Genomic DNA, 19668 nt, shown 5'->3' on the forward strand with positions numbered 1-19668 from the left:
ACAAAATAAAAATATGAACTGCGTCAGTAAAAACACCATATTTTGCAAATAAGAGTATGACAGATGTCTTCCTTTCTACATATAAAACAAATGACAACAAAAAAAGTCTTAAAAAGTGATATCAAAAGACTGATGCTAATTTAAGATTCATAGAACTTTAATGGTAGGTTCAGTTTCATTAAACAAATGGTGAATAAGACGGTACATTTTTTTCTTTAAATAATTTGTGAATGACAAGCACAGGGTTAAGCGTGTATGAGGAAGAAGGACAAGTTCAAGGAGCCATTTATGCCATGGCCTGCTGCTGGTATTCAGCAATTCGGCTTTCCATTACAGGTCTGAAGTGCCTGATCAATCCCTGAGAACACAGAGGAAAGAAGTGAGTTATCTTATCTGGATCAAAGCCAGAAAAAACAGCAGAGTTTGTAGTAAAAACAATTACTGTAGAAAAACTGGTACACATAAAGATTAAAAACTGACAACCGTCTTCTTTTCTTTTTCAGGTGTTTATTCATATTTTGGATCTTGGTCTTTATATCAAGATGGGAATCATAAACAAGGTGTATCTCAGACAATTGTTTCAGAGTTTCCCAATAATACTTTCAATAGCCCAGGTAGTATGCAAATGCATTATAACAATAAATATGTTTACCTGCACAGGCCATGCCGCACCGTCACCCAGGGCACAGATAGTGTGCCCCTCAATTTGCTTGCTAAGCTCCCAAATCATGTCGATCTCCGCTGACCGTGCATCACCACGTACAAAACGCCACATCATCTTGTTCATCCAGTCCACTCCTAAAGAAAACAAACAAAAGGGAAAAAGTCCTCATCTAAAAGAAGCTTGTTGAAGGTATAACCAGGGACAGAAAAATCCTGACTGTGACCCAGTGTGTACAGTTTGTATTTACCTTCTCTGCAGGGTGTGCACTGCCCACAGCTCTCATGTTTGTAGAACTCCATCAGGCGGGCAATGGCTTTGATAACGTCAGTCTACAACAACAACAATGCATCCACTATTGTAAGAGCTGCATTCTTTATGCACAGTGAACTATGTTGCAGACATAGCCAACTCACAGATTTGTCCATAACAATAAGAGCAGCAGTGCCCAGGCCACTCTGAGCCTGGATGAGGGCGTCAAAGTCCATCAGCACCTCTTCGCATACTTTCTTGGGAATGAGTGGTGTTGAGGAGCCACCGGGGATTACAGCCAGCAGGTTATCCCACCCACCACGAACTCCACCTACAAGACAGATGTTCGATTCAATTAAGTAAAAAAAAGAAAAAGCTTAGGTTAAGCTATCTTAATCTTTTCAGTCCATGACCTTCTTGGTGCAGAGAAAAGATGCAGATAAGCAAATGATGGATGTAGGTTGTCTCTTTTCACCAGTTACAGGAGTGGGTTTTACTAATTCCCAAAGAAAAAAAAAACTTCAATAGAAAAATTATTTTTAAAAAAAAATCCCAAACCTCTAAAAACATCACAAACATCTCACTACAGCTCTCAGTTGACTCAAATAATGAGTCAAGTACAGTCAGTGCAACACTGTAGCCATATGTACCTGCGTGCCTTTCAATAAGGTCTTTCAAAGGGACAGACATTTCTTCCTCTACAGTACAGGGGTGGTTAACATGGCCAGAGATGTTGAAGAGCTTTGTGCCAGAGTTTCTCTCTCTGCCAAAGCTCAGAAACCAGGATCCTCCCCTGCGGCAGATGGTGGGCGCTACGGATACTGTCTCCACATTGGCAACAGTTGTCGGGCAACCGAACACACCTTAAAGACAGCAGCAGAAAGGATGCAAACATTTGAGAACTGCTTTTATTTCGAAAGAGTAACACATGTCCAGCATTAGACCACTGTGGGTCAGATCATGATTTCTGTCAGATAAAAAAAACTATGCACCAATAAGCTCAATATTTCTCCAACCCCCTCTGTGCACTGGTACTAACCCACATCAGCAGGAAATGGGGGCTTCAGACGGGGCTTCCCCTGCTTTCCCTCCAGAGACTCAATAAGAGCTGTCTCCTCTCCACAGATGTACGCTCCAGCACCACGCATCACAAACACATCAAAGTCATAACCAGAGCCACAGGCATTCCTTCCAATCAGTCCAGCAGCATAGGCCTCATTGATAGCCACCTAGGAAAAGATATTAAAACTATGATTTAACAGTATGAATTCCAGTCTTGGACAATCATACATTGCGTTGTACATAAAAATGTACTATCATAGGCTCTGGGCTGTTCACCTGCAGGTTGGATGACTCGTTGTAGAACTCTCCTCTGATATAGATATAAGCAGCACACGCCCCCATGGCCCTCCCAGCAACCAGGCAGCCCTCCACCAGCTTGTGTGGGTCATGCCTCATGATCTCTCTGTCCTTACAGGTGCCTGGCTCTCCCTCATCTGCATTCACCACTAGATACTTTGGTCTAAATTAAGAAATTAGACCTGGGTTAAATAGGGTAGATTAAATTTTTGTTTTTTTCTTTTTTAAAAACAACCATTCAAAGTACTTTAAACTATTTTGGGAAAACAGTGCAACTACTTTGAGGTAAACTAAATGATGTCATGGCAATCATGCAAAAAAAAAAAAAAAGAAAAGAAAAAGGGGCACGTGCAGGCACATCTACACACTCCACACTGACCTGCCATCGCTGGGTTTGTTCATGAAGCTCCATTTCATACCAGTAGGGAAACCAGCTCCACCTCTCCCACGTAGGCCAGAAATCTTGATCTCATTGAGAATCCAGTCGACTCCTTTCAATAGGATCTCCTTAGTTTTGTACCAGTCTCCACGCTTCAATGCACCGTTTAGCCTGAAGCACAAATGACCTGGTGAGGACTGTGTTCTGTTGTTTTAGAAAGGACTGACTGTTGTCAGCTAAAAATCATGAATAACTGGGGTTTTTCTAACTTCTACAGCTCAGTACATTGTTTTATTTTCTGTAAGTCAAATCAGTCTAATGGTGATACCTCCAGTCATGGCGGCCATAAAGGTTTGTGAAAATTCTGTCCTCATCTGACAGCGGCCCATATGTTGTTTTCTTAGGAGGACTCTGGAAAAATAACACATAAAATCTTAATGCTATTGTTACCTCTTAAATTTTAGTTCAATGCTAGTTTTAACAAAACATGGTCCACGTACTTGTGCTGTGCTGTTGAATCGGGTGATAGCAGTCACACCGCCTTGACTGACAGCAGCTGGAGCACGTGCCACACTGCTCACTACTGCTCGAGACAGGGACAGCATCCTTCCTGCAGGAGAGACACTAACGTATGGTCAAATGCTGGTATGAAGTTTGCTTAGGTTACTTTAGTTTAACAAACACTGTTAGGAAATCAGAGTTTTGTTTTACATAACAAGTATCCATTCATCCATCCATCATCTATACCCGCTTATTCATAATTAGGATCTGCTGGAGCCTATCCCAGCTCTCTTTGGGTGAAAGGCAGGGCTACACCCTGGACAGGTGACCAGTCCATCACAGGTCCACATAAAAAAACAACCGCACACACTCACACTCACTCTATGGGAAATTTAGAAACATAATACGTAAATCTATTTTATTCTTTAAAGTTTACAGAGAAAAAATGTCTTTGTTGTTTTCAAGGTGTGGATTATTTGTACAGATATTTCTCAGATCACTACCGAGTATTGAACCTCAGTACCTTCTTACTACCAACCACAACTAGACAGCTGCTTTATTATTACATGTATTTAAAGAATCATATAAACTGACAACAACACAGGAATCCTGCTGGAATGAGATTTTGATCCCATAAAAGAGCATCAAATCAAAAGCAATGGGATGATTGGTTGTTTCAGCAGCAATCCCGTTTATCTTCATCATCAAATAGGTAACTAACAGCACAATAACAGAGGTCTTGTCTAACTTCTGTGTTGTTGTGTCAGAGCTAACTGGCTAACTTGGCGAGGGTTTTGTCTGGTGACGATCAGTCAGGTCCATCTGTAATATCTAAAGTCAGCACACTTGTAAAGGAATCGATCAGTTATAGATAATTCCCGACTAATGTGTGATAACAAGAGAACACACTGACCCCCATGCTCCCATAGCTGCTGCTAGCTTAGCTTAGCTCAGCTAGCAAGCGGTTAACCTTGTAGCTAATGTCAAAATAAAAGCAGCCGATTCACGACTCAGCCTGCAGAACTCACATCGCCGATGTATAAATTACTACTTTAATATATCCCGTTGCACTAAAAACACTCAAACGATGAATGATTTAATGCAAGTTGGCAGTTACCTTGTCTTCGTCCCGAGTTTATGAAACACAAACCGGAAGTGGTCGAGCTCACAGCCGGATACAGTCAGAGACAACACCGCCGCAGCGTTGAGGAGGATCAGTACGGTTTGGTTGCACAACATGATTTTAAGCCGGTCGCACTGCATTTTTAATAAAAAAAGATTTCATAACAACAGACTGTCTTTACTGAAGGTCAGTCAGTCTGTGTGTTTGTAAGTTATGATCTACCTCAACCAAGTCTAACAGCAAAACTACAATTATAAGGTAAATTTAAGGATTATACACATTATGGCAGCAGTGAAAATATTATTTATATCACTCACATTTATTGCAGAATAACTCCTTTGAAACCTTAACTTCCAGTACTTTTGTACTTTATGTTATGTAGACCTATTTAAATTTACATGACATTAATACTGAGGTTGGTTTATCAGAAAAGTTTAATAATGAAAATGGATATCAGCATTTGTGTTAAAATTAAGCAGATTCATGGGATTATACCGTTCTCACTTTACATTAATAGAAAAATTGATTATATTTCATAACCAAAAGACCCTTTCTCTGCCTCTTGTAAAAATAATAAAAAGTGACTAATAGATATTTAAATTGTACATTGTAAATCAGCAACTCTTTTTCATGCTAAACTTAATACAGTTAAGGTACATTTTCAAAAATACATTTTTAAAAAGACAAAAGTAATGTATATTTACAAAGTTAGTTAGTGAAACTAAAACAGATTAAGGTGCATTTTAAAAGGAAATGGATTAACTTAAGTCCCAAGTGGAAAAAATCACAACTAATAATACTGGTTACCAGACTGTAGAGATGCCAAGGTTGATTCAGCTTATCCCATCATAATGATTAAATAAACAACTCTAGATGTGAGTACCATGAAATGTGGCAATTTAAAGAGTGATATATATAACACAGCACAAGCTGTCTCTGTACAATTGGGGTTATTACATCACAGCAGCTTATCCTCATTGAACACTGGTATTAAACCCTCATTCGATGCAACCTACAGACCTGAGGAACCACTTGAATCACAGCTACATAAACCTGGATGACATGTTGCCCAGCTGGTGCTCCACTGTATTACCGACATGATGAATAACGAATCAGCCTTAGAAAGCATGGATGCGTTTTAAGAAATATAAGTTTGTAATTTATAAAGTGGATCTAACATGAATATCTTACACAAAATGACCATAAAGCTTGTTAAGGTTCAAGTAAAAAAAGAAATTAACTGAAGGTACAACATTTTAACCAAATGGAGCAATGATATGTGTTATTAATTAAAACTAAAGGTCTCCATCAGGATGTCCAACACTGAGAACTAATGGCAAAAGCATCAGGAAAATTTACAAAGAAGATATTGTCGCTGTGTGGTGAAGTTCAGTCGAAGAATCACAAACAACCTACACATTCCTGACAGGAGTGTCTATCTGTTGGTACTTAGAAAGTCACTCTACTGGTGGAGGCTGATAGCTCGGTCTGCGAGCAACCCGGCCCAGTCGGTCCACAGCCACAGACTCAAACGCCCTTCTCATCAGAGGATGCTCCTCCAGGACCTCGTTGAAACTGTCCACACTCAGGGAGTAAAGACGACAGTAGGTGTCTGCTCTCACAGTAGCTGTGCGCCGTCCCTGCGTTAGCAGGCAGATCTCTGCACCAAGGATGGAGACAGTCATTGTAACCATTAAAATACTGCAATAGTTTGATATAAAAACAGATATATTCCCTCTGCCTAGAGTTAGATGAGAGGACTGATACCACTCTTCCATCTGTGCATAAATATAAAATGAATGCCAGCAACATAATTAAATGCAATGGCATGAAAAACAGTAACAGGTTGTTGCAGATTTGATGAGGAGCCGTGTGAAAGGTTGAACCCAGTGGCAAACTATTTACCTCCAAAATATGCTCCATCGCTGAGCTTAATCTCTTTACTGCCACGTGGGATGACAGTGATGGTGCCGTGCTGGATGAAGTACATTTTTCGACCCAGGGTCCCTTCTCGTATAATCAAGTCTCCAGGTTGGAAGACTTCAAAACGCAGCTTGGTGAGAATCACTGTCACAAAATGAGGGTCAGTGTTGGCAAACAGAGGCATGTTGGCCACTAGCCCACGACAGTTGTAGCTGACAATCTCCTGTGTGGCACGGAGAAAGAAAAGACAGAACATATCCAGAAAGGGTCACAGTGACACTGAGCTCTGTTGTTATCTTAACTCTGGATGTGAATATGTATTTGTATTTATCATTGAGTTAACATCTTTGAGTTTAGACAATTCTTAGCACCAATTCTTACTTACACTCCTATGGGCAATTTAGAGTCAACAATCAACCTGACATTCATGTCTTTGGACTGTGGGAGGAAACTGGAGTACACCCAAGCAAGCACAGGGAGAACATGCAAACTCCACACAGAAAGGCCTCTGCTGGGTTTTGAACCAGGAACCTTCTTCCTGTGAGGCAACAGTGCTAACCACCGACCCACTGTGCTGCTCAATAGACTACTACTGCTCAACAAATAACTGAAAAGATTAATTAAAAGAATGACCAGCAGATTAAGTGGTAATGAAAATAACTGTAAGTTGGAAGTCCATATTAATTTCCTTACTAATCAGCCAGGTCTGAATATGCGTCTGTGAGAGAGAGAAAAGAAACTATTCCAAACACATTTACAATGAATTACAAACCTCCTTGAGCGGATCACTGAGCTCTCCAAGGATGCTGTCCTCATCGAACATCTTGCCTTGGAATCGCTGCTCATAATAATCATGGATCCTCTGTCTTAGGTCTGCTGGCAGTTTATGGAACGACATGTACTGCTCCACTTGCTTATACTGAAAACATTGGTACAAAACACACAGTGATTTGACCTTCATGAGGAGACAACTGAAATTCTGCAGGACTGATGTCACATTTTTTGCCATGTGTTTGGTGAATTATTCCTAAGTACAATAATTAAGCATTTATTCTGTTTTGTTTTTCAGGCTTTCATCAGTTTTAAGTGGATTACAAACTCATTTGTAATGTCCATTAGCAAACAGTGATCCGAAACAAAGGTGCCGCCATTTGTCTATCATCTGCTCTGCTTTATCTTGTGAAAATCCCCTGGAAAGGGTCACAGTAAGGCCACAAAATCCATTAGATAATACACATATTCTCTAGGCATTTGGCACATTTTCCATGAATAAAGACACACAAGTAAGCAAGCTTATGGTATAAAACATGATTGTGATATTAAACCTCAAAGCCAGAATCACGTAAGCATCCACGTGAGACTCCTGGGTCATATTGTTTACCTAACAAATGCAGCTGTAGGGCAAAGTGTTTCATTTTGTTAAACCTTTCAAGTCACAGCAAGGATGGTTACCTTTTCTTGATACTGCCGATGTGATGCGTCCAAAGAATGGACCAGGTTAGTTGCATGACCAAGAAACATAGCGTAGCAGGTTGCCCCCACGACCATGCTGACCATGGTGAGCCAAACGTCACTCATTCCCTCTGGAGGGTGGGCACCGTATCCTATACACAACATGTGACTCATGGCCATAAACAGGGCGTATGAGTATTGTATGTGCCATGTAGCGTTCTGAGAAAGACAGAGCGAAAGAGAGAAGTGATGACAAGGCTGCAGCAAATGTGCCATAGAAAAAGTGCTATATTTTGATGATCTATACTCACCACCATATTATTTTTGGATACCCAGCAGTCTGGAGGAAAGTCCTGCAGCATAGGCACCATAAAGGTCAGGCAGCCGTCCCAGTGACACAACAGCAGCATCATGCCTATCAAGTTGACTATACGTACCACAGCACTGGCCAAGTCATAAGTCATATGAAAAATCTGACACAGAGAAAGTTAAATGGAGGAAAAAAGCAACATTAAAAAGGAAAATGTTGAATTTCTGATTTGTACTGGTCTGTAGGTTACATATGAGTGTTATTTCTACTTGTGTAGCATCCTAGTGTTCCTCCCTTTCCATTACCTCTTCCCACTGGTGAATGTAGCGGATGAGGCGAGACAGTCGGAGAAGTCGCAGCAGACTGAGGATCTTAGTGAAGCGCACAATGCGGAGGGCACGAGCAGTACGGTACACATCAGATGACTCGTGCCGCGACTCCAAGTCAACGATGAGAAAGATGTAGTCAACAGGGATGGAGGAGATAAAGTCCACCAGGAACCAGGTGCGGAGGTAATACACACGGATCTCTTTGGGGTCCAGGATGATGTGGCTGTCCTCTCCCAGGATGCCTGTACGAAAGTTTAAAACCAGGTCCATAAGAAAGAGAGTGTCCGACAGGACGTTAAAGGTGATCCAGGGCATGGTGTTCTGGTCCTCAAAGAAGGTGATTCCCCAGGGTAAAATGACCAGATTACTCATCATCAACAGAAGCATCACGATGTCCCAGTAAAACCTTGACAGAACAGAATTGTGGAAGGTTCAGATCACACAAATATAAAAGTATGAGCATTTTAATTTCATTTACTTACTTATAGCTAAGCCCAAAACCTTTTTTCACTCTTGATACAGGGACACCTTTGTACATACAGTGTCCACAATCTTGTTTAGGATGAAGTCCCATGAAATGCAACCTTTTCTGACTTATAAATACAATAATCAGGGTCCTGTTCAAAAAAGTCCTGAAAGTGATATAAACAAAACTAGAATCATCCTGCAGTAACAACTCTAAAGGCTTCAGAAATGGATTGCAATAAATGAATGGTTACCTGCTGATATAACATCAGGTTGGCTGGGTTTAAAACTAACAGGAGGCTCATAATCAATATTTGTTCATTAAACAAATTATATTTTAGGTGTAGGAGCATATGTTTTTCTGCAATAATGTTCATCACTGTGACATTTACAATATATTTTTTACCAAGGATCCCATTTGCACCTGACACAGTGATCTGTATGTTGATAGATGATCATGCCTTTGCATTTATATATGTAATTAATAAACATTGTTCATTATTCTGATTCTGCCTGCATTTTTAATTCAGTATCTCAATACGCAAATTAATGAGACAGACCTGATGGACTCGTCAACAAACATGGATCTTCCCCAGCAAAGAGAAGCAATGTTATGTAAGGGCGCCATGCATTTTTTAAGTCATTTCTTCCAAGGGAAGACTTTCTGGCATCTGCTATTACTTCTAGCTTCAGGCATCTTAAGCTACCAGGAGAAAGGAGAGCTAGGTGACTTTTTTCTTAATGATGGTGTCACAGTAGAATGACAAGACCATTACAGAAAGAGCCACAGCAGACATGCATTATCAATCTAAAATATAAGACTAAACAGTAGGAAAAAATTTTACTGAAACTTTTTTTACTACAAATAGCATCATCCAATCAGCAGGAGTTTATGACGTGGAGAAAATTACTCTTAACTCTCATAACTGCTCCTGTCCCAAAAACAATCCCTCTCATTAAAAATGTATGGCCTCATTAGACTCAATATATCATCAGGAAGACAGTAAAGAAAAGGAAACGTGGCTACCACTGGAGATGTCTGTATCGTGATGCCTGGATGGATGCTGCCGATACCAGAGTGTTGAAGCTGCAGGTCTCCAGTGTCTCATTATACGCCATGAGTATACATACGGTTTGGGTTTCCTTACAGATTGTTTCCATCAAGGGTCAAGCCCTTTGTGTGTCTCGCTTGCTCTCAGTCTCTCTTTCATTAGAGAGGCAAAGTAATTGAATATGAACCAGATTATTTTTGATTACTGTCACAGTTCAGTGATCGCAATATGGCCCTCTGAGAAAACAACCCTCTTCTTTAGCCAGTCAGACTGGCAGAACAAGAACCATTTGATTAGTTCCTCAGTCCCATCCACATTTATCCCTGCATCAAGCTGTCATGTCCATGTCCTCTTTGTCTGCACACTAGTTTACATGACTACTTATTATATCCTCTCATGTTGCGACAGATTAGCATTTGCTTGCTGCTAGTAACTCTACCAAAGACCCTGGATGGCATTATAGCTGTTGATATGAAGTGAGTGCATATATATGTGTGCTGTGTGAGAGAGCAGCAGAATTATCAGCAGAAACCTTTTAGACAAGCTATAAATAACAGTCGGAGTGGAACAGGGTAGGATTGTGGTTTGATATTTTATGTTTAATCTGATAATATATATTTGCTTGCATTTGGCTTATACTTTTTTATATATAGCAAAAGGTTATAATTAAGAACTAGCAAATTCCAATATTGAATATATATGGGATATATATTTGCTGGTAAAACGAATGAATACCAGCTATTTTCCTGTTGTTTACCTTTTTAACCGTACTAGTGATCTGTCGGTCCTGACTTAAATATGTCACTGCTATTGAATGACCTTCAGATTAATGACCCTCACAGGATGAATGTAGTGATCCCTTGTCTTTTCCTCAAGCACACCCATGACATTTATTGTTTTGAGTGAAACGCCATTAAAGTTCCACAAGATGATGATAATTTGGGTCGAGCATGTTGATGGTTGCATTTATATGGAGACACAACTACACTAAACTCCAACTGCTAATGAAAACCATGTGACACAGTGATCAGCAGTGGCAGCTATAGTATTTATGTAGTTTGATAAGACATCAGATGCCAGGGTTAACACTTATGGTGATTTTACTAAAGTTTAAATTGGATTCAAAATGCAAAAGGGAACTAGCGGCCTGACCTTAGCCCCTAGACATTGCTGAGCACCAAAAACGTGCTGTTCAAACTCATTCATATTAAATGGGAAGTTGAACCATAAGGTTTAAGGATAGCAGTAATCCCCCCCTCAGCTGTCTGTGTATCATTGCATAATAGAGCAAGATTGGAATTATAGGGATTCTTATGGGCAATAATCCCTCTACACAGGTTTATCCTCTCTGTCTGGCATAGCCCTGATGTCTGAAAAATGTTTAAATTTGATGGTGGCTATTATTAGTGGGCCACACAGACAGACGGCCTGGGTATCGCTGCTAAGATGTTGCTCTGAGCTAAAGTCTGAATGATCCAACAAATCCTCCAAAAGTGAGACAAAACTGTCTAAAGCTGGAAATTAGTGGATGTCTTTAAAAGGAAAAGCTCCAATTGTTAAATGAAATCAATGAGCACAGTTTTTTCTCCTAATAAAAAGGGAGAAAGGGATTCACAAGGGAGTAGTATCATTAATCCAGATGATCTTGTCCTATATACTGTATCACTAATCACATCCCCTCATCGCCTTATCATGTGCTACAGACCATGACATCAGCTGTTGTACTGCAGGCTGTCCTTGGAAAAATCGGATCTGAGCACTCTAACACAATCTGTTTGGTTGGTTGAAAACTGGACGTTTTAAAGGATAATTTATTAAGGATCAATTACAAAGTGGGTAATGTTGTATTGGGAAAAATAAAATGAACCAATCTGCATGTTTATCGTTTCGTTGCACATAATAATAATAATTATGATGCTGCCAAAACTTTTCCCACAAACATCCCTAAAAATAAGAGGGATTTCTGAAACCCAACCTCATAATTACCTGAAGTCACTGTAGGGATGGATGATCCACACTCCAAAGCTCTTGACCCTGGCCTGTTCAGCAGCAACACCTTTATGACTGCCAAACATGCGCAGGGAGAACTTGTTGACCCCAGGCTGCAGCATGGAGCCAAACTGCTTCTGGAAATACGTGGACTGTTCCTGAGAGGACTCATCCCAGCATTCTGCACTCTCCCTGGTGGTGTCCAGCAGGCCATCGGGGTCGGCTGTGTAATCATCGTTGTGAGTCTTGACCAGGGAGAAGAGCGTCTTGGTCACATCACTCTTCTTGTCTGTCTTTGGGGAGGGGGTACCAGGAGGGCTTGTCCTCTGGGAGCCACTTCTCCATCTTGAGAAACGGAGGCTGTTCCAGCTGCGGTATCTGGGTATCTCTGGTTTGGGAGCTGGGCTCTCGCTGATGCCTCTCTGGTCCTCTGTGCTCATGGACAGGCTGGTCATTTTCACACTTTACACTTCAAATTGAGGAAAGCAAAGAAGGCTCTGTTGTGGACCGACTGGACAGTTCACTTACTAATACAATTTACTGCAGATGCCATTTCTCTTTTGACGTCTACTTCTGATCTTAAGCTCTTTTGTGAACGTGAAATATCCTAAAGACAAGATGGTCAACTTTACAACAGAGAAGTCAAACTTTAGAAAAGAGCAGAGTTACCACAGTTTAGAATAACTATCTTCAGATGACAACACAGCAGCTAAAAGTACCATCAAGTAGCAGCAGGTCAATCTGAGCTCTGTAAAAAGTACCACAGAGTACCAAAGTATTACATAATAGAAACAGCGTCTTTCTCCACACGAGTTCTCACACTGTAAAATTATTTGTCCATCACAAAAACACTTTTCCTGAGATGATTGCAGTCACCTCCCTTCAAAAAGAAAAACTTCAGCCTCACCCGTCCCGTGTCCGACCGCGGCAGGACGGACGCAAATTGACAGAGGGCTCAGTAGCCTTCCATAATCGGCTTGTTGGCATAACTGCGTCCACTCACCTCTCTCCTCCTCCTCTCCCCCCCCACCCACCCCCCAGCGGTGCGAGCGCCCTCCCCCCTCTTTGAACTGAGACGCAGCGGTGGACTCAGGTCAAGTTGCACGATCCGGACGCGGAGAATCCAAGTCAGAAACGCACAACATGTAATGATCAATGCTGATCTCCGCCTCTGAAAGCTGCGACAAGTTAGTGATCAGACGCGATATTCATTCTGTAAACCAAACCAACGATCAAAAAATATAGTAGAAGTAGAAAATATCTGACTGTTTTTTTTCCTGTAATTGCTTGATCGATTAATTGTGCGTTATGAATGTTCGCTCAAGCTTGGAAACTTGCTCAGTGCTGCCAACGACACATGCAGTTCTCTGGTATTTTCCTCTGGGGAGAACTCTGGGTCTCCATATCTCAGTATGATGTCAAGTCTCCAAATCATTACACAGACTTTTCCTGTTTTAGATCCAATTTCACTATCGTCTGACACACACTCAGAATTGGCAGGTGTCAAATTCAATTTGCACTAACAAACACAGTCAAACTTGATTGCAAACAAACAAAAACTTTTATTTCCAGATATATTAGAAGGTCCAGATTCTGGGGCTCTAGGTACTTAGGTCCACTATCCACTACCATATTTCAGCCAGTACCTATAGTGGTAAAGTTGCATTAGGCTACTTTTTTTTCATAAGCTGTTTCAAAAACATCAAGTTTGAACAAACGTAATTTCTGTTTAGAAGCAGCAGGTGTGCTTTCAAATTTTACTATAATAATGTGTTTTCTTTCATTTCAATTGTTGATTCATCAGTGCCATAGAAGTTGTCAGGTTACACCACTTTATATACTGCACTGCAAAGTGCAAAATGTCTCTGAAATGTAGAGTATTAAATCGTATAAAATGAATTAACATTCAGTATGAAAACTATACTTATGTAAAATACACCAGCTGCTTTCCAATAATGATTACATAGTTGTCAACCAACCTGAAAACTTTAAACTTTTCATCTGCACTTTACTTCACTTCCTCTTTACTGTATGCATGAGCGCCCACATGGGAAACATGAAGTCTTCTTCCGTTTATGTATTTTCGATATCCCACACCCATTGTTTCTAAAATATCTACAATTTTTTTTTTTAAATCCTCACTCTTTCCTGGTACCACATAAAGGAATTTTACAGTTTACACACATGTTGATATGTTATAATGACATCAGATGAAAAGGGACAAAAAAAGAGCAAAACAAAAAGACAGAGGAGTTGTTCTGCAACGTTTAATATCTGGTGAGTCAGCCCTCAGTCAGTGAGAGACTGAGTTATGCGACAGAACAACACGTTATGGCTGCTCAAACCATGTCACTGAGTTCAGTTCATTTTTCCAAAGGATGTTTGGAACTGGCTGTGCTGTCTTGACTTTTTCATTTAATGACCCTCAAAGTTTCTCAGTCCATGATTGTGCACTGCTTAGATCGCTGTGTGAAGTAGGTGCATGTGTTCAGTACATTAAGGGTTCTAAAATAATTTGAGAGAAAGCGAATTATTTTTTTAAAAATCTGTCAGTTCTGGTGATGTGTGTTATTACTGTTGTTCATGTGAAATATATATATGTATTTTTTTATTGTTTGTATTTGTCCTGTCGTGTTATTCACTTGTGAATTACATGTAAAGCACATTGAAATGCAGTAAACTGGTGCAACATGAAGACATTTTTCTTGAATGCCATAAAGCTCCAAAAGAGGCAGTTTTTCCTGTTTTTCTTAGCTTATAAAAAGTTGTAAATACATTAATAACATATATACTTATTAGATAAAACATTTCTTTGTATTCTATGTGATAAATTGTACCACGCTGTAGTCTATGTTCTAAATATTACAAATAACAATCCAGTGACAAACACGGTTATGTGAGACATTTGCATGTTGGAGAGCAGGAAACCAGGTGGTAACATCAGTAACAAAACCAACAAGAAGGATATCATCAAAACCAGATGCTTAGAACAGCATGAACATGTTAGGTACTGGCACTGTGGAGCTGTAGAGTCATGTGCTCACTGAGATTATCCTTTCCTGTTCTCACCAGAGGTGATTATTGTTCTTGGCATTGGCACATAATTTCCTAAAATACAAAAGAAGATAAGTATTTAGTTATATAGCATTATATATGCACCATATTTGCAAATATTTGATTTATTGGGATAAGAAATTATTTTTAGTGGCTTACACAACTAATCTTTTCTTCACATAATCACACACTGGTGAGTACCCCATCAGTTGTGCTTTCAGAATATTAATCTCTTGCTTCCAGGTGTCAGCCTCTGCTTTTAGGGAACCTTAATGACAGAGAAAGGAAAACAATGGTTCAGACCTTATCAGTTCCTGCATTTCACCACACGATGGTACCAGCAGCCAAGCATAACTTATATGTTGAGTAGTTGTGCATTATACCTTCAGTTTTTGAGTGCTCCTTCTCTGTACCAGTCAGCTCATGGTCTTTTGTTTCCTACAATAGTAAATAGAAAATGTCTGTCAAAATAAACACTGAATATTTATCTGTCAGCCTTAAGCCAGCACAATCAGTGCAGACCCATAAGACTAGTGGGACAGCTGTAGAGGACAATACCACTCAAGAGAGTGGGATGAGGAATTACTCAAATCTTTTACTTAAGTAATAGACAAGAAGAAAGTAAAATCCTGAAATCAAAAGTCATACTTAATTATTAGCAGCAAAATATACTGACATTATAAGAAGTACTTTTGCAGAAAAACAAATGCAACCACAGGGGGGCACAATCCAGTGTATTCATGTGCCGGTCCCAAGTCTGGGTAAATGCAGAGGGTTGTGTCAGGAAGGGCACAAATCAGCCAAATCAAACATGCGAATCACAAATATGACTTCCATACCAGATCGGTCACGGCTCGGGTTAATAACGACCGCCACTGATGCTGTTGACCTACAGGGTGCCAGTGGAAATTGGACTACTGTTGGTCGAAGAAGGAGAGGAGGAAGGCGTGTTCGTGGGCAAAGAGAAAAGAGGAAGGGCAGGAGTGTAGGACTTAGAGTAGGGACTTTGGATGTAGGGACTTTGTCAGGGAAAACTAGAGAGTTGGGTGATATGATGGAGAGAAGAAAGGTGGATAGCTTGTGTGTTCAGGAGACCAGGTGGAAAGGTAGCAAGGCTAATAGATTAGGAGCAGGGTTCAAGCTGTTTTATCATGGTGTGGATGGAAAGAGGAATGAAGTTGGAGTTATCCTGAAAGAGGAGTTTGCTAGGAATGTTCTAGAGGTGGAGAGAGTGTCAGATAGGGTGATGAGTCTGAAGCTGTTGTCAGTGGTTATGCCCCACAGGATGTGAGTTAGAAGAGAAGGAGAAATTCTGGAGGGAGATGGATGAGGTGATTCAGGGCATCTCTTGTGGTGAGAGAGTGGTGATTGGGGCAGACTTCAACGGACATGTTGGTGAGGTGAAACAGAAACAGAGGTGACGAGAAGTGATGGGTAAGTTTGGTATGAAGGGCAGGAATGCAGAAGGACAGATGGTGGTAGACTTCTCAAAATGGATGGAAATGGCTGTAGTGAACACATTTTTCCAGAAAAGGGAGGAGCATAGGGCGACATATAAGAGGCAGGAGCGCACAAGTTGATCACATCTTGGCAGATGTTTCAACCTGAAAGAGATCAGTGACTGCAAAGTAGTGGCTGGGGAGAGTGTAGCCAGACAGCATAGGATGGTGGTGTGTAGGATGACTCTGGTGGTGAGGAAGATGAAGAGGAAAGGGCAGAGCAGAGGACCAAGTGATGGAAGTTGAAAAAGGAAGAGTGTTGTGTGGCTTTCAGGGAGGAGCTGAAACAGGCTCTGGGAGGTCAGGAGGTTCTTCCAGATGACTGGACAGCTACAGCTAAAGTGATCAGGGAGACAGGTAGGAGGGTACTTGGTGTGTCACCTGGGAAGAGGAAAGCAGATAAGAAGACTTGGTCCTGGTGGTGGAATGAGGAAGTTCAGGAGTGTGTTAAGAGGACAAGGTTAGCTAGGAAGAAGTGGGACACAGAGAGGACAGAAGAGAACAGACAGGAGTACAGGGAGACGCGGCATAAAGTGAGGGTAGAGGTGGCAAAGGCCAAACAAAAGCAGCCAAAATGAAAAGAAGACTTTTGCAGAAAAACACCTTCTGTGACAGATGCATTCTTCTACATTATATTAGTAGATCATGCATCAATGCAATCACTGCTGAAGCTGTGTGAGGTGGAGCTAGTTTTAACTACTTCATTTTTTCTAGTGTAGTAGTTCCCAATCTGGAGGTCAAGCTCCCTCCAGTGAGCCACAAGTTAAACTTGAGGTAAGAATAAACTAAAAATAAAGTTCGGCTCTACAAACTTTTTTTAAATTTGTGGACTTTTCTTGCATTGTTTTTGGGTAATTTGGACAGATCAGGAAGCCCTGGTTAATATTTAGTATTTTGTTGTATTTTTTTAAGCTCATCCTGTGCTTAAAATTCTACTAAATAGCGTGAGTAAATGAATTTACTATCCATCACCGCCCAAGGCTTTGTGTCTAACGTGCATGTATGTTTTCTAAAGAGCAGATGCTTTACTAGGTATTGTCTCAGAAAAACATGGAAACTGTGTGTTTGTTCTCATATCTCCACCCTGTTGGATTAATCATTCATGCACTAACATTATATGATACTGACTGTGCTGCACTTCCTGTGTCATGGCATTTATACTATTTGCACACTGGAAACAAAAATTACATAAAGCAAGTGAAGAAATGAGGTGATTGTTTTTAGAGGAGAAGTAGAAAGGCAGATATTAAAGCCATATAAACAAAGTGAAAAAAAGAAATGGACTACCTTTTCTTCACGACAGGCTTTATTTTCTGTTTTTTTCTCTTCTGTCTCGTGAGCAAGTTTTACCACTGTAGCCTCCAGATCCACCACTACTTGTTTTCCTTTAGCCAGCAGACTGTCCACTTTGACTTTAAAGGCCTCTTCATTTGTAAGTTGATGATCAAGTTTCTCCAGCTCCTTTTGCAGCTTTTCACTCCCACTGCTCAGCATGATCAACGCTTGATTTTGGCCCATAATAATCAGCATCATTCCCATGGACATGAAGGTTGACATAATGGATATAATCCAATGAACTCGCATCGATGCTGCTTGGGTTCCTGTGTTGTAGAAGAAAATAAAAGCAATGACATTAATGGAAGAAAATATGCACTTGCAGACACAATTTGACAGGTTGTATGTAGAGTGCATAGTTTCCTGTTATTAACAAACTCAAATGTCAGTGGACTTTAAACTTCCTACCTTCTATACAGACCAATTTAATTCCTGCTTTCTTCTCTCGGCTACTTTGTTGATAGATACTTTAGTCGCCTCTCTAGATAATGAACCTTCACCACAACAGAATGTGCAGGATGACCAGATTTGCCACCAACGACAATTCATACTCCCTTACATTTGCTTCCTCCCCCTCTTTTAAGCAGGGTGGTTGACTGATCAAGTTTCACAAGAAAAACACGTTAAACGGCTCTTTTAACATTCAGTAAAGCACTGGTTTCATAAACGTTAAAGTAATGACATATAAAGATTCACTTTGCCCTCAATGCATGTAAGTAAAGTGTGAAAGAGACTGTGCTTTCCCAGAATGATGTTTGAAACAATTGTATGTTTAATCAGCACTTTGTTCTTTATCATGGGAAAGGTGTGGTCTTCTCCGTTCCAGGAGAACACTCTTTTACTTGGAGCCTTTAAAGCAGTTGCCCTGTTCGACCTCAATATTAATGAATATTTTTACATGAAGGCATATGAAATTTTGAGTACAAATTCAACCAGATCTAAGTTTAACTTTGGAAATACCAGGATAAACTAGGAAATACTGAGTGCTGATATCACTGTTATCATCAGTGGGATTGTGAAAACATGCAGGGCAACAGTGCTTGAGTGAAAAGCCACAGAGTGTGAGCCCTTTGACAAAACTGTTAGTTTAAATATTAACCTTCATGTGAGACATTTGGTGTCTCCAATTTTTCATATTAAACAATTAATTTTTCTTGTGTTATTTGAGAACAAAGTCTCCAAAAAGCCATTAGATTTCCTGAGAAATACACTGCAGGTAAAAACATGTTCGTTTTATTGACCTCAGTAAATATCAACATTTTGAGATACATGATTTTCACAGGACAGCAATGCATGAGGTAGGCTGTGAAGCAAACCATCTAACAATTCCTACTGATATATATGTGCAAATAAAGTCACGTTTGAGTTTTGCTTTGTAGATTAAGTAAAATGATAAGATAAAATCTTTACGTATTTACCTTACACAGAACAGGACAGCAGATATCTGCTCCACTTGATTCTTGTGAAAATAATGGCGATTACATTGAGGCAGTGTATAAAATATATGCATTTAAACACCTCACACCCACCCATTATTCTTTTGGGTGGCTACAGGGTCAACACTTGATAAATGTTTCACAAAACTACTGTAAAGCTAAATTGATGGGCACAAAGCCAGTAGACATACAAGTTTTAAAACCAGAGAAGCAGATAACAGAGGTTATACAGGGACTAAATGTGGTTTCAAATGAATTTGCATTATTATAGAAGCGCTACATCCTGTTATAGATTTATCTTTTTTATCATCCTACAGTTATATAGTTTACATGACCAGGTAAAAATACTGCACCCAGTAAAATTAATTCAATTAGCATCTCTTTTTCAGTTACATAAGCAAAGACTGTACAATACAAAAATGAGTCACGTGTATGTATTTGCTAACTTCTGGGAACAACCCATGAAAAGCTTGCTAAAAGCTGATTGGTCCATTAGAGGTGGTCCCAAAGTATTTATTCATCATCTACCTGAACCCCTAACTGTCTGTT

At 40.1% G+C, this 19668-nt stretch overlaps 2 protein-coding genes across 3 annotated transcripts; both read right to left on the reverse strand.

The window, feature by feature from the left end:
• Positions 1-135: 135 nt before the first annotated feature.
• On the reverse strand, positions 136-4319 carry ndufv1 (NADH:ubiquinone oxidoreductase core subunit V1). Of its 2 annotated transcripts, none has more exons than XM_026299608.1 (11): positions 4270-4319; positions 3152-3261; positions 2980-3062; positions 2652-2822; positions 2252-2435; positions 1953-2142; positions 1564-1776; positions 1078-1244; positions 912-993; positions 653-798; positions 136-358 (listed from the first exon to the last, which is right to left on the reverse strand). In XM_026299608.1, the coding sequence occupies exons 2-11, from the start codon at positions 3254-3256 to the stop codon at positions 287-289; spliced, it is 1413 nt and encodes a 470-aa protein (XP_026155393.1). In that variant the 5' UTR covers positions 3257-3261; positions 4270-4319; the 3' UTR covers positions 136-286. The 2 variants fall into 2 exon arrangements, with proteins under 2 accessions (XP_026155393.1, XP_026155392.1); XM_026299607.1 differs by having other exon boundaries at positions 218-358; positions 3152-3275.
• Positions 4320-5732: 1413 nt separating this feature from the next.
• hcn3 (hyperpolarization activated cyclic nucleotide-gated potassium channel 3) lies at positions 5733-12250 on the reverse strand. Its single transcript, XM_026300252.1, has 7 exons — positions 11793-12250; positions 8266-8695; positions 7962-8123; positions 7651-7869; positions 6971-7117; positions 6181-6421; positions 5733-5935 (listed from the first exon to the last, which is right to left on the reverse strand). The coding sequence occupies exons 1-7, from the start codon at positions 12248-12250 to the stop codon at positions 5733-5735; spliced, it is 1860 nt and encodes a 619-aa protein (XP_026156037.1).
• Between the last annotated feature and the right edge of the window lie 7418 nt (positions 12251-19668).

Source organism: Mastacembelus armatus, chromosome 11 (assembly GCF_900324485.2).
Source record: "Mastacembelus armatus chromosome 11, fMasArm1.2, whole genome shotgun sequence".
In the NCBI taxonomy this organism is placed as follows: Eukaryota; Metazoa; Chordata; class Actinopteri; order Synbranchiformes; family Mastacembelidae; genus Mastacembelus; species Mastacembelus armatus.